This window comes from Phocoena phocoena, chromosome 2 (genome assembly GCF_963924675.1).
Source record: "Phocoena phocoena chromosome 2, mPhoPho1.1, whole genome shotgun sequence".
Classification (NCBI taxonomy): domain Eukaryota; kingdom Metazoa; phylum Chordata; class Mammalia; order Artiodactyla; family Phocoenidae; genus Phocoena; species Phocoena phocoena.
Genome location: NC_089220.1, coordinates 28,539,195 through 28,562,918, shown reverse-complemented (window position 1 = coordinate 28,562,918; position 23,724 = coordinate 28,539,195). Strand labels below are relative to the sequence as shown.

At 44.5% G+C, this 23,724-nt stretch overlaps 1 protein-coding gene across 1 annotated transcript in view; it reads right to left on the bottom strand.

Moving 5' to 3' along the window:
- Window positions 1-21,040, bottom strand: part of HEATR4 (HEAT repeat containing 4) — a 35,182-nt gene extending 14,142 nt beyond the window's left edge. Inside the window, exons 1-15 of the mRNA XM_065872454.1 lie at window positions 20,097-21,040; window positions 18,967-19,157; window positions 17,802-17,942; window positions 15,863-16,066; window positions 14,371-14,514; window positions 10,240-10,419; window positions 9,206-9,366; window positions 8,459-8,563; window positions 6,271-6,389; window positions 5,395-5,575; window positions 4,760-4,829; window positions 3,729-3,918; window positions 2,973-3,051; window positions 1,480-1,639; window positions 10-68 (exon numbers count right to left, since the gene is read on the bottom strand). Coding sequence (XP_065728526.1) covers window positions 10-68; window positions 1,480-1,639; window positions 2,973-3,051; window positions 3,729-3,918; window positions 4,760-4,829; window positions 5,395-5,575; window positions 6,271-6,389; window positions 8,459-8,563; window positions 9,206-9,366; window positions 10,240-10,419; window positions 14,371-14,514; window positions 15,863-16,066; window positions 17,802-17,942; window positions 18,967-19,157; window positions 20,097-20,977 — 2,865 coding nt within the window. The 5' untranslated portion in view covers window positions 20,978-21,040. The remainder of the gene's footprint in view (window positions 1-9; window positions 69-1,479; window positions 1,640-2,972; window positions 3,052-3,728; window positions 3,919-4,759; window positions 4,830-5,394; window positions 5,576-6,270; window positions 6,390-8,458; window positions 8,564-9,205; window positions 9,367-10,239; window positions 10,420-14,370; window positions 14,515-15,862; window positions 16,067-17,801; window positions 17,943-18,966; window positions 19,158-20,096) is intronic.
- Between the last annotated feature and the right edge of the window lie 2,684 nt (window positions 21,041-23,724).

Below are 23,724 nucleotides of genomic sequence, written 5' to 3'. Positions count from 1 at the left end.
TACATTTACCTTTATGACTGCTTCAATGTCACAGAACTCAGACGGACTTCTAGGAAACACCACCTCATCTAGGCACAAAAGTAAAAGCAGGAGTTGGAGGTGGAAGAAGGAGCTTGTTCTGAAGTACCCTTGATTCCTGATCGTTTGAAAGTACCAACTTCATCATCACCCTGAGGCTTCCGTGTACTGTGTGGCATTTGCTGTGTTACTCTGCTTGAGACATTAGAAGTTTTTATTTGGAATTTGCATCCTTCATTTGAGTTCTCTTTCATCAGTTTGGGGGGAGGGTTGGGGTCAGTATCCTGTTTGTTACTGTGAGTCTGTTTGAAAGTTAGAAAAGTTATTAAAATGCCAGAGAATGTTTTCCTTTTTCTAGGGCTAGATTATTATGTGGCATGGTCTGAAGAAACATGGGAGGAGGGAGGTCGATAGGGAAAATCAACAGCTGAGGTGAAAGGTAACTTGGGACGGTTGTAGGATTGGGGCCAATTCTGCAACTTTGGGGGTAATTTATTCATTTTAATCATGTTACTCGAACCCCAAACAGCACAATCCTATTAGAAAAGTTTTGAGTATATTATGTTTTTAAAAGTGTATTAGGGTTTTGCTCAGTGCTTGCTTGCATCAGTGGCTGGCACTGCTCCCAAAGAGACAGAATGTCACCTAGTTGTGCTGTCATAGGCCTCAGTCAGCCAACTTGTAGCAAGCTGGCCATGAGGGAAGGCTGGTGTTCAAGTTACTTTCCACTCTCATTTTTTTCTGGCAGTTGGAAGAAACTTCCCCAAATCTGGCAAGTGAATATTCTCATGGTTGGTGGAAAAGAGCCTGGTGTACCGGAGAGAGCACTGGACTTGGAAGCAGAAGACCTGGGTTTGGGGTGGTGGCTGGTGGGCAGCTGGCTGAATGACCTGAGGCTGCTGCTGCGCCCGGGCACACTGACTTTGTAAGTATGTTTTGGTACAGCTTGATGTCTACACCTCATCATTTAGGTTGTATCTGGAACTTTTAAGATCCTTTCACCGTAACTGATAGGTTGAGTTATATAAAGCTGAGAACTTTATGAAATCGTTTTTTTTTAAAGTTGCAAAAGCATAGATGTACGTATAATCTCACTTTCCAGAGGTAATATTACTATTCAAGGTTAAGCTTCAAGGATTTTTCTGAGTGCTTAACCAGACGTACACACGGCAGTTTTTTGTTTTGTTTTTCTAAGGCGTCCTTTTTTTGACCTAACTTTCAAATTGGTTCGATAGAATTACATCATTCTTTTTTTAAGGGGCAGATAGCAAATCAGAGCCTGGGGGAGGGGGACAAGGAAAAGATAACAGAAGGACTGAGAGGATGGTGGTCTAGAAGAAAAGAAAGTGTCCTTTCCTGGCTCTCATCCTACAGGGCTCACAACTAAGTCCCCAAACATCCAGTCACGAAAAAGCCTTGTTAAAGGAGTCAAGGCATAGGATTCACCCCTAGAAAACTTACCCTGAAAAGCTTCTTGGAGAAAAGTATGGAATTTCAGTGGTTTTTGCCCCTGTTTGGGTTGCATGTAAACACGTTTTGCTTCCTCCTTCACTTTTCCTATGACTGTCTCAATCTTGAATATTTTCTGTATCAACAGTTCCTTTTGGCTTAGTGTTTGAATCTGAATCAGAACAAATGTTGAAAAAAAAACTATACTAGGCTGTAAATCATCAAAAAGCGTTAATAAAGTAGGATTGCATCATGCTTATTAGTATTAGGTGGTACGTAAATGCCTGAGAACATTGTTCTCTGGTGATATTGGTTGGATATTTTTCACATGTTATTGAAAAATTTACTTTAGCTTTTTGGGCATGATGAAAGGAATCTGCTAAGAAATGCTTGCTTGATGTGAAATTGGTTTTGTGAATTATATGAAGAATCTTTTGCCTTTTGTTTTTTTTTTTTTTTTGCGGTACGTGGATCTCTCACCGCCGTGGCCTCTCCCGCTGCAGAGCAACAGGCTCCGGATGCGCAGGCTCAGCGGCCATGGCTCACGGGCGTAGCCGCTCCGCGGCGTGTGGGACCCCCGCCCCGGACCGGGGCACGAACCCGTGTACCCTGCATCGGCAGGCGGACCCCCAACTACTGCGCCACCAGGGAAGCCCTCTTTTGCCTTTTTAAAGTCCTTTTCCCTTGATTTTTCATCTCCTCTAACAGCTTTGAAAAATTAGAACCACCTGTTCGGTTAGAGTTCCTTTGGTGAAAGAGCCCAGATTAGGAATTAAGGAAAGTTTAGAAGGAAAAAGAAAATCTAGGGACTTCCCTGGTGGCGCAGTGGTTAAGAATCCACCTGCCAATGCAGAGGACATGGGTTTGAGCCCTGGTCCGGGAAGATCCCACATGCCACGGAGCCACTAAGCCCGTGCGCCACAACTACTGAGCCTGTGCTCTAGAGCCGGCGAGCCACAACTACTGAAGCCCGTGTGCCTAGAGCCCGTGCTCCTCAACAAGAGAAGCCACCGCAGTGAGAAGCCCGTGCGCCGCAACGAAGAGTAGCCCCCACTTGCAGCAACTAGAGAAAGCCTTGTGCAGCAACGAAGAACTAACACAGCCAAAAAAAAATAAGTAATTAAAAAAAAAATCTAGGGGGCCTATTCCAGTCCCTCATTCCTTCTTTATGCCTATCTGCAAAAAAGAAAGAACTTGGGTTTAGAGGATGGTGGGGGAAAAAAGGGAAGGAAAGGAAACAATATTTCAGAAACAGCTTATTTTGAGGGCTACTTGATAGGACTAAGGGGATTTTTGCTTTGTTTTACTTTTTACTAGGAGGATTTTATAATCCTATCTTGCACAGATGTATTTTGTATCTTCAAGTGAGATATTGTATCTGGGGCTGTAGAAAGTATTTCTGTGTTGGGGAAGAGGGTATGTACATGCTTAGGGGGAAAAAGGGGCCTGAGGAACCCTTGTGAGCCCTGAATTTTTTTTTGAAAACATAGCTTGTACTTATCTACCCTGTTCTTGATCTTCTGAAGCATTTCTTGGTTTCCTTCATTTTCTAAGTTGAGTATCTTCATTGCATGGTGAATTTCTCTGAAAGGTAAGAAGGACTTCTTAGGCTGTTCTTCCCATCCTTAAAGCATGGAGGTGGAAAATACAGAACTTGGAATCACAAGAATCCTAAGTTCCAATCCTAACTGCAGTTTTGCTGACCTTTATTTGCAAAAATTGTATGATGCTTAGCTTGTAGGTGTGTTCTGTAGTTTTTGAGATGATATACTTGAAGGTACTAGTAGATATTATTTATTGAACACCTTTATGACAGGGACTAACATGTTATCTCATTAATCATCACCACAGACCCATAAGGCAGACTGCCGTCTGCGTTTGATACATGAAAAAATGGGCTCAGAATTTAAGTAACTTACCCAAACTCACAGAGCTAGCACATGTCTGAGCTGGGGTTCAAATCCTGGTCTTTTTGACGCTAAAGCCTATCGTCACTAAGTAGGCACTTGATAAATGTTAGTTGAATAAAAAAGCCCACCTGGGATGATGAACAAGTACGTAAACTACATGAGCTTGACTTTTAATCTAATTCAGGCCAGTTTTTCTGTTACCCACTTGCTAAGTAGATGAATGGCCCAGGTGAGCCTGTGCTTCTTACAGCCATTAAGCAGCCTGGAAAGGCAGGCACATACTCTGTTAACAAGGTTGGGAGAGTTGGCAGTACAAGAGGTCACGGCAGGAACCAGAGGGTTAGTGCTTACTTTAGAACAGCATCATGGTTCTCTAGGAGCAGCACGTCTAGGAAGGTGTCCCTGACTCGGTCTCCTTGAAGTTTGAGGGCTAGGATGCTACGGCAAGCCTCTAGTCGTACACCTGGTGATTCTTCATAGTGGATAGCCCAGAGCAGGAGGTCTGTCAGTTGGGGACTCACGTGGCCAATTTGTCCCAAAGCTGCAGAGATTAGAGGGCAGCATGTTCCACTGTCACTTAAGATTGAGTTTGTTATATCCTAGCATCCAGAAATGGCCTTATTAATAAATAATAATAATAATAAGGTATAGGCAACCACTTGCTAAATTAAATATTGCAAATACTAAACTAAGTATTTTGTCTTTACCTTCCCTTTTAGATGACAATTACCATTAGAATTTTAGGAATGGGTTAGAATAGGACATTATCCCCAGAGAATTCCCAGAAGGGGGGTATTCCATGCCATCCTTGTCCATTAGGATGTGAGAATATACTAATGTACCTATTTATCTAGGAATGAGATATGGGATAGATAACTCAGAAGACCAACCTAGTCAAGGCAGGGTAATGGGGAAAGAAGGCACAATTACTTCGCAGTTTAACCCAGGGCTGATTCTTAAAGGGACCTGTCAGAGAGAAACAATGCCAAAAATCCCTGAAAAGAAACTCTAGGAAATTTGAGGGCAGGATTTTAGGTTTGTAGCAGTCTTGAATCTGGTCTGACTTACAGAGTCCTGTGGTTGAAACCTCCAGAGAAAGTAAGTATATCCAACAGTGGATACCTACTTGGAACTCATACCTAATTCTGTTGGCAGGGATTGTCCTGTCAGCCCTTTGCCTTAACGCGTTTGACATAGACCTAGACGCCTTAACTAAAAATTAAAAAGAACAAGAAAAGAATCTTTAATTTCTTAGGCAAGGAACTTCTGAGAAGCTGTGATTATCCCCTCCCTTACACTCTACTCTCTTCCTAAAGAGACTCTGGGGATCATCTATACTAAAATACGGGAAGGTTGAGGAGCTGGGGCCACTCCTGTAATACCTCGAATGGCAAAGGCCTTGATTTTCCAGCAGGGATCTCTCTGTATGAGATTCAGAAGGCATTCAAGGACCTGGGATGGATAAAAGGCAGTGCTGAGTGGAGAGAATCAGAGCAAGAATGAACCAGAGACAGGGACCCCTCTTGTCTAAATGTGCTTTAACTGGAAAAGTGGCCTTCTATCAAATCTAGTGAAAAAATGAGCTGGAGCCAGAAGTACTGGCTTAGGCGCGGAGTGCTCTTATCTCCTCTCTGTAGATTGATTTTCCCAGCTCACAGATCTATGGCCATATAGGCTTCTTTTGAATACCTCCATCAGGTTTTCCACTAATAACTAGGGATTATAACTCGATTCACTGGAGTCGATCCCTAAGCCTATCAGCACCCATGTAATGAGAAGCTAGTTAACTGAGGTGAGAACAGGATTCAGGGGTGTGCTCTAAAGTGAAGTCTAGGCTGGCTTGGAGCTAAGTGTGGTCCAAACTGTTGGTGTGGCCTATATATCTCCTCACCTTCCTGGTTCTGATCTCTCATTCTGTGTCCCCACAGAATGGTGAGTATGCTATGTACGAATGAAGCACAGGGTAATGCCCTCTTGGGTTAATCAGGTAAGATGGGTCCATGTCTCCTTGACTCACCATATTATCATGGATCTGCAGGGCACCAGCAGCCAAACAAGCTGCCTGCCGAACTGCCGTGAAGTCATCAGAGAAGCAGTTCAGAAAGCTTGGGAGAAGCTTGGCAGTCATGAGCTTGAGCCCACGAATCAGGGAGAGGGCTTCCACACGCTCCTGGAAGTTTCCTTGGCCCAGCTTGACTCTGTAAGGCACAGGTGCTTTTATTTTCCCTCCTTAAACTTTTGGTCCCTCTCCCTACGCCCACCCCCAGTGCCCTCTGGATAAAATCCAACTTCTGTAGGCTCTCCATTATCCATTCCCACCCTTTCCTACTTAGCCTTTAAGTTTCACCAGATAGACCTCAACTGTTTTATTTACTTGAATCCCTATTACCTAGAGTATGCTAGGTGCTAAACTATGTTGAATGACTGAATAAAGGAAACTTTAAACATGGATCTCTTGCTACAGTCAAGTTCTCTTCCCCACTGCCCTCACATGTGCCATGTTCATTTCTGTATTTGGCTCCCAGTGTGGAAGGTCTTACCTTCTCTCTGCCTACGTAGTCTTACCCATCCTTCATGAAACTTGACTTTGCTAGGCATTTGTGTATCTTGCCTGTATAATCAGAATCATGGCATACATTTGAACTCTCAAACATCTAAAACAGTGCCTAACACCTAGTGGGCATTCAATTAATGATTCTTCCCTTAGCTACATTGTTAGTGTCTGTAGGGGCTGTTAATGTTTTACTTTATTTAAAAAAAAAAATCCTGCAATGGGATCTATACAATGCAGAGCAGACAGAGCAGCTTAACAAATGCTGGCTGGCTGGAGCCCACGCTCCCTGTACACGTTAAGAATAAAAAAGCTTCTTTCTCCATGTTGACAAGGTCTTACCTGATTGTGTCATGCACCTCTTTCCCAAGGCTCATTTGCCCCAGAGCTTGGGCAGCTGCTTGTCTCACTTTCTTATTCCAGTCACTCAACATCAGCTGGATCAACTTATGTTTCATATCCTACACATAGGTGTAATAATTAGCTACCATTTATTACCAAGTCAATTTTGTACTTGACACTGTGCTAATAAGTATTTTTACCCATCACGTAATCCTCCCAAACAATCCCATAAGGCAGATATGACCATTTATAGGTGACAGAATGGAGGCTTAGATTTCTTGCCCAAGGTTAACCTGTTGAGTGCTGGAGCCAGGACTCAGACCCAGGCCTGTTTTTGAAGCTTATGCTTTATTTATTCATAAATTTTATTTATTTATTTATTTATTTATGGCTGCGCTGGGTCTTCGTGGCTGCATGCGGGCTTCAATAGTTGTGGCTCATTGGCTCTAGAGCGCAGGCTCAGTAGTTGTGGTGCACAGGCTTATTTGCTCTGCAGCATGTGCGATATTCCCAGACCAGGACTCGAACCCATGTCCCCTGAATTGGCAGGTGGATTCTTACCCACTGCGCCACCAGGGAAGCCCAAAGCTCATGCTTTAAACTACTGTATTATATCGGGGCCAGCATAATCTGTACTTGAGACTCTTAAAATTTGAAAGTGATACATTAGTAGGATGACCAACTCATTCCAATTTGCCTGGGACTTTTCCTGGGTTTAGTACTGAAAGTCCTATGTACTGGACGAGCTAGGACAGTTGGCCACCCTATGTGTTAGTACGTCTCTCAAAGGGAAAGGGACGAAGATTACTAGTTGGTGATTATGTAATGTGCCCAAAGCTATTCTCCCTGCCTGAAACATCTCGCTTTTCCACCCCTATCTGATACCTGATGTTTTCCTGTTCTTTTAGGATTGAACTCAAAAAGCATCTCCTCAGTGAACTCCTCTGCCTTCTGTAAGCAATAGGAAATCTCCATAATACTTTACAGCTACTTCTGTTATCTTTGCATCCCCAGTGGTAGCATGCTGCCCAGCATGTAGGATGTGGTCAGAAACTGCTTGCTTACTGAATGAGTGGAAGGACTGATGGACACATTGCTTAACCCCAGCAGTCTGATGTGAAGTTCTCATCTTTACCCCGTCCCCTGCTTGCTCTGCATGGCTTTTTACTTTCAGTTGGCCATCCTGAGTAACAAGTGCTGAGGAGGTGAATGTGCAAATTAATCAGATGTTGTTAAAATGGTGTTGTTAAATTCAGGTTCTGATTGAATTGACCAGAGGTGAGATTTTTCACTTCCAGCAAACTCCCGGGTGATACCTATGCTGCTGGTCCAAGACTTTAGCAGCAGGGTACTACTATGGCAGTCGAGGCAGAATTAACCCAGACTAGAATTATACTGATTACACTGAATGGCCAGGTTTTGTGCTTCCCACATCAAAATGTGAGGGTCAAAATGGAGGGTGCTCTCTTCTCGTGGGAATGGCAGTGTTCTGGGCCATTTTGGAGTTACTTAGTGTTATAAGGAAAAGATAGTGGCACATAGGAAGAAGGGAAAAATCCCATCTGGACAGCTGAAGTTGATTTTAAAATAATGGCAAGAAGGAGGTCAGGTGAAAGCCTAAATGATGGTCAGGGTTTCCCGTGCCTGGAAGTCTTTTTTTCAGTTCTGTCCCAAGTCTTGCTCAGCTGACCCACACTCCTTCCTTCACAGAACTTTAACTGATAGGTTCAGCCCACACTAATCTCTCTCTGAAAAGTTTTGAGTACATTACATTTATCACTTGTTCTTGAATCATTTGTGTATGTTAGTCTTGTTACTCTAATGTCAGGTTTTTGAAAGTAGGGACAGTATTGACTGATACTTATAAAAGTACCTTGATGTGGAGGCAATGTCAAATTACTATAAAAGTTTCTAAACTTTTCTCTTTTTTTTTTCTTGCTTACTTCATTGTAGGTAGGTTACAAACAGTTTGTGGACTGCCACCAGGCTGAGAAGCAGTGTCTTAAGTAATAGAACGATATGCTGGCATTTGAAGAGAATTCTGGGTTAGGAGTAAGAGGTAGCAGTATGGGAACAGAGATCTGTTTGGCAAGAATGGGATACTAGATAGCAGCAAAAAGTGGAAGAGCTCCCTAGCTCAGTTTTGCTTAGACTTTCTGTCCTGGAAACACAGGAAGAGAAGGCTTACCACACTGACATTTCCACCAATCTGGGAGAGAGCTCTGCAGGCTATAGTCCGGTCTTTCCATTGATGGCTATTCAGCTCCACGGCAAGCATGGTATGTATCAGGGTCTGAGGAAATGGAAGACGTGTATGGATATCCGTGATCACTTTTAGAGATGCTGGGACCTTGAAGAAGTTATATCCTAACCTGGCATCCAGCATAGTTAATGTCACAAACACATGAGATGCCCGTTGCTAGCAAAGGAGAGTGGGTTTACAATGGGGCACTCTTCCATCCAAGCCAACTGATTTCTGGGGAACAAATCAGGGAACAATATACAGATTTAGTAATCTGAACAGAAAATTCCTGGGACATTCTCTTCTTAATTTAACTATCTTTCCCCCTAAAATGATTTGTATATGCCTCAATCTGTGAGTTTCACATTTCTACTGGAAGTAAACAGAATTGTAGGTCTGTGTAGTTTTCAGTGGTAAACTTCTAGCAGAAGCAAATTCTGCATATCACAACTTTTCTTGCCTACACAGTTAGAAACCATCTGCAGCCTACTTTTCTCACCTTTCTCAGCTAGCTGTTGTCACTCTTCCTTGTGTACACGCCGGTTCACCCACACTTAGTCCGGTTTTACCTGTGCTTGAGATTATCCCTACCCAACCACCTGCATTTTCAGTTCCTTACATGCACCGACCTCAAAGACCCAATTGTTCCCCCCAAACTCGGTTTCTTCCTCTGACCCTGTAATGGACACATACTGTCTTCGCACTTAGATGGCTCAGGAGCATGCAAGACTGTTGCTCAGTGTCCTCATTCTTCTTGTTAAACAGCTGATGGAGGATCCTCGTAATCACGGGGTAAGTGGCAGCACCTTCCAGAGCCAGGCACTGAGCTGCAGCCCAGCTGTCCACGCTATTACCTGCCACAGTGGGGTGAAAAAGGAGTCCAGAATGGCGATCTGTTCTCCCCACAGAGAGCAGCCTTTGGGTTGGTACACAAGGCTGCTACCTGCCTGATATCTCACTTCCCTCTGCCCCCTGTCTCGAAATTCAATCCCTTATTTAAATCACATTTAAATGGATTGTATCAAGGTTCTAAATATAGACTGAAAATCTTAACCTGAAAAGTCAAATCCTAATATGTTTTTGTTAGGTAACAGCAGGAAGGCACTTCCAGCCTGGGTGAGAGACACAGTTGTCCCTCTCACTAGAGATTGGGAAGTCTGTAGTGGAGGTTTTTTTAAGACAGATGAATTAAATTGTTGAGTATCTCCGTGCCGAAGGCCAAACTGGTCAGCCAGTTGTCCTCCACCCCTGCCGCCACGCAAGGAGCAGGTACATCTTTCAGACAGCATTTGGGCACCTTGGGCCTATCATCTGACAGAACCTTTTTGCTTGTGTTACTCCAGCAATGCTTGTGGACAATGCCTGTAATTTAATGTGCAAAAATGGAAGCAAGATGTGTTCAAGTGGTGATTTAAAAAAATTTTAGAATGTATTCTTTAATATTACATTATCTTTTCGATTGAAAATCTGGTTTATGAAAGGGGACATGGTTTTTGTTCAAACGCACCTATGAAACGTTTAGCCCAGGTACCACTAGGTGGCAGTGTACCTATTTTGTAAAGTACCTGGGAAGAACAAATCTCTGAGTATCTAATGGAATCCCAGGCCCAATACAGTAGACATCATAGAGCATGATGGTGGAGAGGAAAGGATTAGGAAAAGCTGATGGTGAGCTGTCCTCTCTTTACCCCATATTTCCAGGTCAGAAGTAACAAGGAGTTACTCACCCTTCAAAAGGGCAGTCTGCATGATTTCCCGGGCAAGAAGATTATGTGACTGTATGGCATATTGGCATACTGCTGCTGCCATCCGCACATTGGCGTTCTTGTCACAAAGAGCAGCCTTTAGGGGGGCCTGTAGAACCTCTGGCAAGTCCTGGATAGATGGAGCTTTGACGGTTTCCTTGTCTGTGATCAAAAGAAAGCCAGTAAGAGGGTGCTAGCTAGCCCCTTTGCTCTTCTCTGAAACAGAGCTTTTTCCTGTAGTCACGTGGTGGCCAACCTCAGTCTCAGTCGCAGGTGCTTACTGCTTCTTAATATAATTAGAGTTTAGCAGAGCCCCTACAATGGGCAGGATTTTAAGGCTGACTTTTGTGCTGGGTATTCCTGTTCCCAATCCTTTATCATCTGGCCTCTACAGAGCTGTATTCAAGCCAAAGGAGAATGTTTCCAGCTAGGCTATGGTGACCATCACCATTAGTTTTAGTGATGAAAATCAACCTATTTATATGTTTTTGTATTTTTAATAATAATAGCAAATATATTTAGGTAGTGCTTTGCTGCTTATATAGTGTTTCATATTCATTATCTCATTCAGTCTTCTAACCCTCATTGAAGTAGGCAAGGCAGGTATGACTGCAGAGCTCACCTGAAATATGTGTATTGCAGGAGTCCTTTCAGGTTTAACTACACAGCCTCACAAGACTATCATAGGCCACGCATGGCACTAATCTTTGGAAGGAAATAGGATGGAAGCATAGTTTGCCAACAGGACATTATCAGGCATTCCTTTTGGTAAGAGTTCTTGAGGTGGTTTGTCTAGCATTCCATGGAGCCTTCGGGGGACAGCTCAGGAGCATGGAATCGATCCCCAGGTATGTGTCTTATGTTCCACCGCAGTTATTATCTCTTTTATAGAACAACTCCATAGATATAATTCCAAGGTCCTCAAAGGGCATGCTTTGACAAGTTACAGCATTCATGGGAGCCCAAAGGATGGTGCCTCCTTCAGGTGTGTGTATTTCACTTTACAGTTCTTCCCAGTCCAGATGTAATTATCAGTCAGTGTTCATTTTTATCATAAGCAATGTTGCCTACAAAGATAGTTCCTATCCTTATCAGGTTATTGGGACAACAGGCAGGCATTTAACTAAAGCTCATTTCTCAAGTAAGAGGGGAAAGTGTTTTGTTAACCTTTTGTCCACAACTAGTTTCATTTTATAGATAAGGAATTTGAAGTTCAGAGAGGTTAACTGACTTCCCAAGATGTGGCAGAGCTAGTTCTATAGCTAAGGTTTTAGAATTTCTGATCTGTCCTTTTTGCTACTACTGTGGGTCACTGTGCCATCTGTTAAGAATGGGCTAGGTGGAAATATGTGCATTTCAGGGGAACAGATAGAAGTCAATTATTTCAAGAAATAACGAGTAAGATAATTTTCTTTGGAAAGTTGTGGGGAGGAAATAAGACAAATCAAAATTTAGACACCCAGGGTCTTCCCTGGTGGCGCACTGGTTGAGCGTCCGCCTGCCGATGCAGGGGACACGGGTTCGTGCCCCGGTCCGGGAAGATCCCACATGCCGCAGAGCGGCTGGGCCCGTGAGCCATGGCTGCTGAGCCTGCGCAGCCACAGCAGTGAGAGGCCTGCGTACCGCAAAAAAGAAAAAAAAAAAGAATCTAGACACCCAGGAAGGGGATCCCATGAAAGGGAATGACAAAGGTATTCTCTAATGTATGTGGAAGATTTGGGGATAAGATGATATCTCTTGCCACCTACTGAAGGTTTTCTCTATGTGCCAGGCACTAACACACATCATCCCATTTAATACCCAAGGAAATAAGCATTTAAAATAAAGAATGTGTACATGTGGAAGCATATTAGCAGGGACATCAAACCAAGTCTGGGTGGTGGGGCAGGGAAGACTCCTCAGAGGAAGTGATACCTTAGCTGAAAATTGAAGGGCATGTATAGAAGTTAATCAGGTAAAGAGGGAGAGGTAGAGTTTCCCAGCAGAGGGAGCAGCAAGTTTGAAAACCTGGAGTTAAAATGCCCATATCTGGAACTCAGAAGACAGGAAATAAGTGAAATGAAACTTTAAAAACCTGACAACTTTGTAGAGATAAAATTAGTTCCCACCTCTAAGAAGTTCCTTGTTTGGTAGAGATGGCAGAAAAGTAAACAGACAATTATGACAGAACGATAAATGCTAGGGCAGAATAATATCAGGATGCTACCGGACTTCCCTGGTGGCACAGTGGTTAAGAATCTGCCTGCCAGTGCAGGGGACACAGGTTCAATCCCTTGTCCGGGAAGATCCCACATGCCGTGGAGCAACTAAGCCCCTGTGCCACGACTACTGAGCCCACACGCTGCAACTACTGAAGCCCATGCACCTAGAGCCCATGCTCCACAAGAGAAGCCACCGCAACGAGAAGCCTGCGCACCGCAGCAAAGAGTAGCCCCCGCTTGCTGCATCTAGAGAAAGACCTCATGCAGCAATGAAGACCCAGCGCAGCCAAAAATAAAAAATAAATAAATTTTTTTTTTAAAAAGGATGCTACCATCAGCAGAGAAGGAAGAAGTATCAGCCCAGGCTTCTCACAAAAGGTGGTATCTGAGAGGGCACTTGGAGGTTAGTAAGAGTTGGTTTTATGTCCTTTCAGCAGCATTTTATAGTTTCTGTCATCTGGGTCCTGTGTCTTGTTAAGCCAGCTCCTTGGTAGATTACAGTTCTGGCTCTTGTAGATGGGAAATTTTCCTTTTTAACTGCTTATTGCTAGCAAAGAAAAAACTATTGACATTTCTTTTTCAAAAGATTACAGACCATTGGGGAAAATGGCCAAGTCCTTAATTCATTTTACAAGGCTAGTAAAAACTAAAACTTGATAGAGATAGTATAAATAAACACAAAACTACCGATTTCACTTACAAATGTAGTACATTCTAAAATATTAACAAATCAAACCCAGTGGAGTAGTAAAAGAAAGATCCATTAGAAAATGGCTGGTAAAATTCAACACTCATTTTTGTAATAAATAGAAAAGCTCACATGTATGTTGGCATATGTTTGTAAAAGCATAGGAAAAATGGCGGAATGCCAAACTAAACATTGGTTACCCTGGGGAATGGCATGGGGGTGGGATTGGGACTGGGAAGTGAGTTGGGGGAAGGTAATCACCTCTTTTTTTAAAAATTTTTTTGTCTGCACTGGGTCTTTGCTGCGTGCGGGCTTTCTCTAGTTGTGGTGAGCGGGGGCTACTCTTTGTTGCAGTGCGCGGGCTTCTCATTGCGGTGGCTTCTCTTGTTGTGGAGCAGGGGCTCTAGGCGTACGGGCTCCAGTAGTTGCGTGGGCTCAGTAATTGTGGCTTGCGGACTCTAGAGCGCAGGCTCAGTATTTGTGGTGCAGGGGCTTAGTTCCTCTGTGGCATGTGGGATCTTCCTGGACCAGGGATCTAACCCGTGTCTCCTGCACTGGCAGGCAGGTTCTTAACCACTGAGCCACCAGGGAAGTCCCACCTCTTTTTATACTCCTCTGTGTTGACTGATAATGACACTTTATATTTCTTTCGTAATAAAAAAAATGTTTAGGAAGCAGAATCTGTAGAATTTATTGGTCAATTGGTTGTGGGAAGAAGAAAGATTTTATCCAGGATGACTCCCAGGGTCCTAGCTCAGAAACTGCATGGATTGTGGGGATGCCAATTGCGATGTGGAACGTGGGGAGGGGTCTATGGAGAGGGTGATGAGTTCAGTATGGGATGGGACATGTTGAGTTTGAGATGTGCTGTCAAAAGAAGCGCTAAAATGGAGTCGGGAGAAAAGTGTGTGCCTTCACACACACATACACATACTTTTTGGGTATTATGAATGGGATCTCTCAAGGTAGAACAATGTGAACTTACTTGTAAGCTACTGAGCATCAAAGGGTGATGAAATTCGTGCAAAAAGCACTAGACTAGAAGTCAGGAATTTTAAATTCATCTCTATTGCTGATAAGTTGTGTATATTCGGGCCAGTCTCTGGGTCTTGGTTTCCATTTTGTGAAATGATCTCAGATAAGCTTCAGGGTCTCTGCCAGTTCAAAATTTCTATGGCTCTGCGAATTGCTTATATTCTCAAGCAGTCCAGTTCTGGCTCTCACCTGAGTCCCCCTGGCTGATGGCAATACGGGGCCGTTCTAAAGCAGCTGTGGCACAAGTGATGATGGCTTGGATGCGGATGTCATCATGGATGTCCACCAAGCTCTGCAGCAGGCTCTCTATTGTCTTATGGTGCCACTCGATGACTGTACCATGAGGAGGAAAATTAGAAGAGAACCACCTGGTTAGGGCTAGATATTGTGCTGCAGGCAAGTGACAAGAAGTCCCCTTCCCCTAGGACAATTCAAGCAGAACAGCTCAGAAGAATAAAGGGCTCCAGAGATGGAGTCCTGTCCTGAGGGAAGTTATTTCTCTTACGATCCAAGTACCCTCTTAGGTAGTTCCCAAACAAAGCTCCTAATCCCATCCTATATTCTTTTTTTTTTTTTTGACTTAAATAACTCTTTATTGTTATCACCTGGTAAATAGTTGGTACAATAAAACATAGCGGTTAAGGGGACTTTGTCATCAGACATATCTGGTTTGGAATCGCAATTACTAGCTATGTGACCTTGGACAAGTTACTTAACCTCACTGGGCTTGAGATTTCTCATTTGTAAGATGAGAATAATGCTGGAACCCATTGTATTGAGTTACGTTGAGTGTTAAATGAGTTAACTGGACAAAGTGTTTAGCAAAATGCCTGCAAGATAATAAAGGGCTCACATGTTATGGTTGTGGTTATCATTAGGTTTCCTTGACTTCTAGGGCTCTTCCATCTGGCTTTCAAGGGCTTCTTCCTTTTATTGCTAACTGCTCTCTTTATAGCTTTGGAGCTTTTATTTCGGTGCTCCCACCACCTGTAGGTGCTCCCCACTGGTAGCTTTTACTCAGAATCTTTTTTTCAACTCTTTTTTTGTTTACCTGGACCAGTTTATGTGATGGATCACCTCTCTTTTTCCTGCACTAACTAAACTAGTTTTTCATGTTCTGAAAGCCAGCAGCCCTTGAGTCCTCAAATCTTGCAGCTTTCAACACTCCTTGCTGGGCCCTTCCTCTGTCCCAGGCGCTCAGCGTTCTATTCCCATATCGCTGAAGGCAAAGTAAATATACGATAATCCCAAATTTACAAATGAATTTTGGAAAAGGTTTGTATATACCATAGCCAACTGAAGTTTCTTTTGATCACTGCATTTCCATTGTTTGGGCAGCACATTTCACCCTTTCTTTCACGCATCACTTATTGAGTGTAAAGTTTCAGAGGTCAGTAAAGATAGGGTCTCTGCCTGTGAAGAGTTCTCAGCATAGTGAGTTTCCACAAATTACTGATGTAAAACCTGCCCATGCAAAAAGTATCTAGATAAATGCAACTGTCATTGTGTGAAAAGCTCTTTTCTAGTCTAACCTTGATGAGGCAACCAGAGTTTTATGTCTCACAAGAGAGGGATGGATTTTCAAAGATTGAGAAACACTAGTCCAAGGTGAGAACCTCCTCCTTCACAAATAACATGCTGATATGTCAGGACCCCCGCCCGCCCCACCCCCTTCACTCACTGAGAGCCCAGGCCATCTTCCATTCCTGTAGCATCCTCCGCAGGACCACCAGTTCCCAAGTCACGTTCTCCTTCAGTGACTCTGCCTGCTTCTTCAGTCTCCTGGTCTTCATGGGCATGTCCTCCTCACCCACCTGCACCAGCAGATCCTTGGCCGGTATGGGCAGAGCTGTCCAGCGCATGGCCCCTTTCACAGGCCTGCAAGCTGTGCGGGGCAGCAGTATGAGGTATTCTGCCCACTGCCCTAAGCGTGTGTTCCCAGCCAGCATCACATTCCTATTCCTGGCACTAAGGCAAAACAAAACTATCAAGAGCCAACTTTCCTGTGATTATGTAGGAAACTGAGTACAAGTCCCATAGGGAGTTATGACAAGTCCTGACTACAAACATGATAAAGCCATGATGATGGGGCAGAGAAATTTGGGGAAGAAAAGTTGAGATACATATAAGCCTTTTTATAAGTTTAATAAATCTTTAGGAATATAAATATGTTTATATGTAACAACATTTGCTCATAAAATTCAATATTTGATATATTGCCATTTAAAGTAGAATGTAATTGGCCATTAATTCCTAATTTATTAAGTTTTCTTTTTGATATTTTTAATTTGGGAGGAGGAATGGTGCTATAAGCTGCTAAGTGTTTACGAGTGCCTTGCTATAGGAATGATTAGTGTCTCCGTTTTAATGAGGCAGCTGAAGCCCTGGGAGGTGACTTGCTAAGACCCAACCCAAGGCTTTGCTACATGCTTTCTTCACTGCTTTATAATCATAGCCCTCAACAAAGGAGGAGGCTGTGTGAGTTTGGTGGAAGCTGCCCACATCTGCCATCATTAGCACCTCCTCTGCTCTAGTGGCTATTGCCTCTAGAGCCAGGCAGCACTAGAGACAGAGGTTTGGGGCTGGTGGGAAAAAGAATGGTTCACTACTGCTGCTAGTTTCTGCACACCAGTGAGCCCATCTGAACGGTGACATTGCAAAAAAAAGAGTCATGGGGAATGGAAACGTAGTCTCTGGAGGATGGGCACTTTTTTTTTTTGCGGTACACGGGCCTCTCACTGTTGTGGCCTCTCCCGTTGCAGAGCACAGGCTCCGGACGTGCAGGCTCAGCAGCCATGGCTCACGGGCCCAGCCGCTTCGCGGCATGTGGGATCTTCCCGGACCGGGGCACGAACCCGTGTCCCCTGCATCGGCAGGCGGACTCTCAACCACTGCGCCACCAGGGAAGCCCGAGCATGGGCACTTTTTGTTTCATAAGTTTATTTCTTGGTTAACTCGTTTCCCTCTACCTAACCTAACTTACAGAATGAAGGATGATGTACTCATGAAACAGAAATTTGAAACACAGGTTGATTCTAGGGCCTGAAGCAGGTATGGGCCTGAGAATGGAGTGGGAGGGTAGAGCCAGCCCAAGGAAAAAGGGCAGAGTGCTAGATCAGGGGTTTGATGTACTTCCTTTGGAAGCATTAAGGTGGGATCTGTCTTATTAGGAATTACCGGCCCTAAACCACTTGGTTACAACTAAGTTCCGTCTCATTTCAGCTGTATGGGCCACAAAGGCTTTTCCTGTTACAATTACTATTTTATAATTTTTTTTTTTTTTGGATACGGGGGCCTCTCACTGTTGTGGCCTCTCCCCTCGCGGAGCACAGGCTCCGGACGCGCAGGCCCAGCGGCCATGGCTCACGGGCCCAGCCACTCCGCGGCACGTGGGATCCTCCCGGACCAGGGCACGAACCCGCGTCCCCTGCATCGGCAGGCGGACTCCCAACCACTGCACCACCAGGGAAGCCCCAACTATTTTATAATTTTATGAGATGATTTTCAGTTAGTAGGAAGGGACTCCCCTAGATGCTGGTGGTGTCCCAGCCTATGAAACAGGGGCCTTAAAGAACTAACCCTACATCCACCTTTACCCCCATTATCAGCTTCGTGCTTACATGGTTCAGGAACTGGCTGGGAAGTCCACCTTTCTGGGGTTTCAGGGAAGACCTTAGATAGCTGCTTGTTGTATCGATGGAGGTTTTCCAGGAAAATCTGGTCTCTCTTTGCACCAATCTGGTGGATGATCTGGACTTTATCTGTGAACAGATAAATAATGAGTCCCTAGAACCCGCCTCCTTCCTCTCTTCCTGGGTTTTTGGTCACCAGGATCAACCGAGTTTCCTTTCGCCCTACTCTAAAGCCTCTAGGACTCATGACTACCATGCTCTGAGGGCATCCCTTGAAGGTGACTGTTGCTTGGAAGTATGACCTGGTGGCCTCATAAAAGCCTGGAAGCCAAGTCAGAACCTAACTTACAGGCATTGTCCCCTATGAAAAGCTAGATACTAATGAAGGGTTACCTAATTCATCTCTTATCAATCATAAATACCTTTGTCTGAATAATTTTGTTAAACATTTTAAGAAGACTTTCAGTTGAAAGCAGTTTCGGAACAAGATGGGGGTAGGGAAGAATAAACAGCTTGGAACGTGCAATCCTAGATTGTGTACCCTGGAAGCCCAGGCATCTAAAGGATAGCAGGACGGAAGGGGAAGGTAGTGGACATTCATGGGTATTGGGCAAGAAGCACTATATTTCTTGTCTACTTAAAGTGCATTTTTGTTAATATTGTTTTACAAATAAGGTATGTAAGGCTCGGACAGCTTATATAATTTGCTGAAGGTTAGTAGGAAGGGGCTAAGCCAGGATTTAAGCTCAGATCTCTAGAGCCTGTGGTTGTTTTTTCCAACATAGCACCTCATTGGGGGAATTATCTCAGTGAGAGAAGGGAGAACAGAGAAGAGGTAGGTTGTTCCCAAAGCTGAATCTTGCTTACTTTGCAATCCTACCTCCACTACCTCTTTAGTAAACATAAAGGGATAGAGAGAGGGGAAAGAGGAAGAAGAGTTTCCTTCCTATCAGATACCTGCCCCCGTCCCCGGCCTCCACCCCACAAACCCAAAAAAAACCTCACGTGCTAGTAACCAGGAGGTGTCAACATGAACACTTGGTTCATCCAGGGCCTCTCATCCACACCCATGACTGTTTTATCCCCCAGCTACCTTCCACCTCCCTGCTCCATGTCCCCCTAGGCCCCCACTACAGGGCCCCAGTTCCATTACCAAAGTAAATCTCCTGTTCAAAGGTGTTGTCTGTGGAGTAAGCAAACTTTCCAGCTCGGGGATTCACCTGTCGGAAGTGGCTCTGCCTTGGGGGCTGGCAGACGCTCCCCTTTCCATCGATGTCCTCAGCAGTCTTACTGATGCCAGGCATGCTTTCAACTGTCTGCACTTGCGGCAAGTAATTGGGCAATCTTGGAATGAGTGACATGGGGAGAAAAGGGGGGACAGGTAGCTTTAAAACTGGTGCCCTTAGAGGGTGCATGGACTTGGGGAAGGGAACCTGCCTCCTACATTACCTCACTCTACCTATTATGTGTGTGGTTATTTAGTGGACAGACTGTAAGCTCTTTAAAGGATAGGTCCGTGTCGGTTTCATATACATTGTATTCCCAGCACTTTGCAGAGTGCCTGGAAAGTGGTGGCAATGCAATTTATATTTGTCCAATAGATGAATAAATAAATGTTTCCACTTTAGTTCACTTTTAGGAATCAGGGATGTTATAGCTCCAGTCTTCCTTCCAGTTATAAATGAAAAGGAAGCAATGTGAGAAAGGTGCAGTAATCCTCTTTTCTAAGCTTGTTTAGTTCTCCATCCTGCTGCCAGTCAGTTTTCGAGTCAGTTGACACACTGGCTCCTTATTCAGACTGAGGCAGGACCAAACTTCATGAGGTCTCTGCCTTCCTCACTCCCACCATGGATTCGTTTCTAGGAGCACCTGGATAGTACCTGGAACAGCAGAATGGCTCAGTCTGCTAGGTAAGGCTGAGAACGCATTCCTTTAAAGGCAGTGGTTCTCAGCTGGGAGCAGCTTTGTCCCTCAAAGGGACATGTGTCAGTGTCTGGAGACATCTGTGGTTGTCACACCTGGAGAGTGCTACTGGCATGCAGTAGGCTGCTGCTAAACATCCTGCAGTGCACAGGACCAGCCCCACAACAAAGAATTATCCAATCTCAGGAGTGCTGAGGTTGCGAAACCTTACTTTGTGGAAATCTTAGCAGGTTGGTGGTGGAGAACACAAGAGGTTAATGTGAGAGTGTATTCTGAAATAAGGAGTGTGAGGCCACCCAGGAGTCCTTGAAGGGGAGCCAGGGATTCTCAAAGGCGTGCCCGAGGCCCCAGCCAGTCTACCTATAATAGACAGGAAGCAGCAGCTCTGGCTTCTTTTCCTCCTGGGTGGGCAGAAGGACACTTCGATCCTCAAATTCTGCTGTCTCTTCTTCCTCCAGCTGTTTCAAGAGCTCCAGGTCGCTGGAGGAAGTGAGTTCATCCCGGATGTGGCTCCAGTCGTATTGCTGGTGCAAGAAGCTCTGCCACTTACTGGGGGACACCCCAGGCCTCAGAGGACACTTGTTCTGGATCCATCGGGCAGTGCGCTTGTTAAGCTTTTCCAGCACGACAGCCTGCCATGCTCTGGCCTCCTTCTCAGAAGGGGTAAGCCAGGTTTCCCTCTCCTCCAGGTTCACATCTGGAGAAAGTGACAGATCCAGCACGTCTAGCTCCCTGCTTGGATGAAGATTGAGAGGACCAGATGCTTCCTGGACTGCGCTTGCTGGCTTTGATTTCTTCAGCTTCTTAAGATTGGCAGAGCTTTCCGTCTTCATAGCCTGGGAGGTAACCCTTGTCGAGGGACCTGAAAAATCCAGGAACTTGAAGCTGACGGGCTTCTCAGCTCGGGGCTTCCTGACTTGGGGAGGCTGGATGATGCCGTCTGCATCATAGAGATGGTCAAAGCTGTTTTGGCTGTAAGGAATGCTGGCCAGCCCTCGTTGCTGCACCACCTCCCGAGAAAAGGTGAGGTTTGCAGCTGCCAGTTTCAAATATTGGTTCTTGAGGTTTGCACAGTGCTGCGGGCTGGAGTGGAAGACTGGAGGCACACTGGAAACGGAGGCGCACTCCTCCTTGTTTCTTGGTTTTAAGTAGGAGAAAATCATGCCCCATCCCAGCCGTGGGGGGAGTGACTGACGGAAATGCTGGGAGAGAAAGGTCTTTCCCTTCTCGGTCTTAGTCATTGTTTCCCAGCAAATGCTTCCTTCCACACTGCCTGGTCCAGAGGAGGACCTGGAGGCATGACCAGGCACCTGTTAAGGGGATGGGAAGAACTGGTGAGAGCTCTAGGTCAGTAGAAATTGGTAGCCCATAGCAGTCAGTAAGAAAAGAACTTGGAGAACAGGTAGGGGAGGGGGGAAGCCATGGGAATTAGAAAGACAAAAGAAAGAAATGCTGCAACATTTGAAATGGTCCTTGTTCAGACCTTTGCTTCCAGTTCTCACATTTGTCCCAAAGCTCAGACCCTCATCTCCTTATGAGGGATTACTGCTTTTCAGCAGTATCCCAGGTTTCCAGTTTTTCCCCAAAAGTTGCTTTCTCCCTGTTCAAAGAACTTACAGCGTAAAGTTCAGACAACTCAGCCTGGCATTCAAGGGTTCTCCCTGAGTATGACCCCAGTTTATGACCTTGTCCTGACATGTAACCTCTCCTCTCGACACTCCTAGCTCTTCTCCGAGTGTTCTTCCCTCCACAAGTAGATCTTCCTTCTGTGCCATGTGAAGCCTTTCTTCCATACTTGACACAAATTCTGTCCATTCTTCCAGGCCCAGCTCAATTCCTGCCTACTCCGTAACTCTTTCTTGACCTATCCAGGCCTCCCTGTCATACACAGATTTACAAATCACTCCTAGTCCATTCCAGTTATTTTAACTTTTAACCCTGTGACACCTCACATCGTTAAATATTTGGTTCCTTAACTGCACCGTGAGGACCATGTCTCCAGTCTGCTGTCCTTCAGAGTCACCCAGTACTCTTCCATATTGTTACATAGGCTTCATTGTTAAAATGTTTTACAGCTACAGAATATTTTATCAAATAGGGAAATCACCTTAGCTCTTAATTATCAGGCAAGTTGTTTCCACATTTTAGCTAGCATGGAAAACACTGTAGAGAACAATTGCCTAGAGCTAGTGCTTTTTAAAAATTTTTACTTCCGAAGCACTTCCTTGGCCTAATAATGATAATTGACAATTATGAGTACTTTGCTAAGGGCTTTACACTGGGATGATATTATGGTCTTTATTGCCTGTGGGAAGAAGCTGAGGCTCAGAGAGGTAGGTAAATTACTTCAGATCACATAGGCCATAAGTAGCAGAGTCAGGCTTCAAAGTCAGCTGCCAGATTCCACCCCAGAGCACTTAACTTCTGTGCCACACTGGCTTTGGCTCCCTACCACTCATTTTGTTGGCCTTGCCATTCCCAGGGGCAGGTGACACTGCCCCCCCCACCTCTGCCCCAAGCATGAAGGTGAGACCATTATTCTGTTGTGCTTAGTGCCAACTCCTGCCTTTCCTGCCCTGTGCACAGGGTACCCCTTAGCCTGGATCTGACTCTTCTCTCTTTCACAACACCCAGCACAGTACCTTCTCTTTTTAGGGCTTGATTTATTCCATTGTCTTCTGTGTATTAAATCTGTCCTCTTGGTGTGTCTTTTTGTTAAGGGTCAGCTTTTACCTAGATGTCACTAGGCCAGAATTAATGACCTAACTCACATTAAATGATTAATGTGATGTCCCTCCAGGAATTTTTGCACATAAGGTTAAATTTAGTTGTTCCATCTCTTCACAGTCACGAAGGCAACATGGCCACCGGGCACTGAGTATTTTAAAAGTCAGAGTAAAAAAATTAGGGCAAGGCTAGAGGGTGGTCACAAGGTGCTGTTTTTCTTTAAACAGTGTCTACTCTCACTGGTTGAAAATGAACTGCGAGATGAACACAATATTAGTGTTCTCCTGCCTTGTGTATTGCCTAATAGAACATCTTATTCTTAACATATCAGTGTGTCAGTATCTTGCTCCTAAGTCAGGGGGCATTTTGAGCCTAAACACTTGAAAAACAGAATGAGGACTGGTTTTACCCTAAGATGACTACCTATATGGAATGATTTGGGATGTCCCCAGATATATGCCCTTTAGCCTGTGACATACAGAATCTTTGGTTACAATGCTGTCATCACAGAAAGAATACCATGTTATCATTATCAGTTATTATAAATTCTCAAGGAATAGTTATCATCATCTAAGATAATGGCTTGTTGAAAAAGGATGAAACACATGATAGATATGTTTTTGTAAAGGAATTGGGACAGGACAAAATGTTCTAAGGTTTGGTCAAAAGAGGTCTGTCCTGGACGGACTTAGAGTCAGAAAACAAGTGTCAGGCCAGGTTCTGCACTTCCCAGCCATGTTTAAATGATTTAATATCCCTGGTTTGCCTTAGTTTGCCAACCTGAAAATAGAGTCTGATACCTGTTCTAATTTAGTGTTGATATGAAGCTCAAAATTAGGGAACGTGTATGAAAGTTCTCTGCAAGCTGCAAAGTATTACATAACTGTGAGGAATTGTTATTGATTTAGAGCCTGGAGTATTGTCCTTAGAAGGCAAGTCTCTGGGGCCCCACAGGTAGATGCACTGGGCACTTAGGGAAAAGTTTAGGAATACTGGGGCCCTAGGCAATTAAGAGAGGGAAGAAAAGACCTACAGAGTTTGGAAGCTCCATATTATCCAAACTTAAATGTTACTTGGACTAACATTGAGGCAGGGTTCCCTCCCAACAAATAGCCCTCAAGAAGCAAAAGCAGAGTGGCAGGTTCCAGGTGCTTTTGTGCACTGACAGCGTGAGAAATTGAATAAATTGCATCCTACAGTTATTCAAACCTGGCATAACTGCAGATCAGGCCCTGTAATCCGGTAAGCAGCAACCACCAGA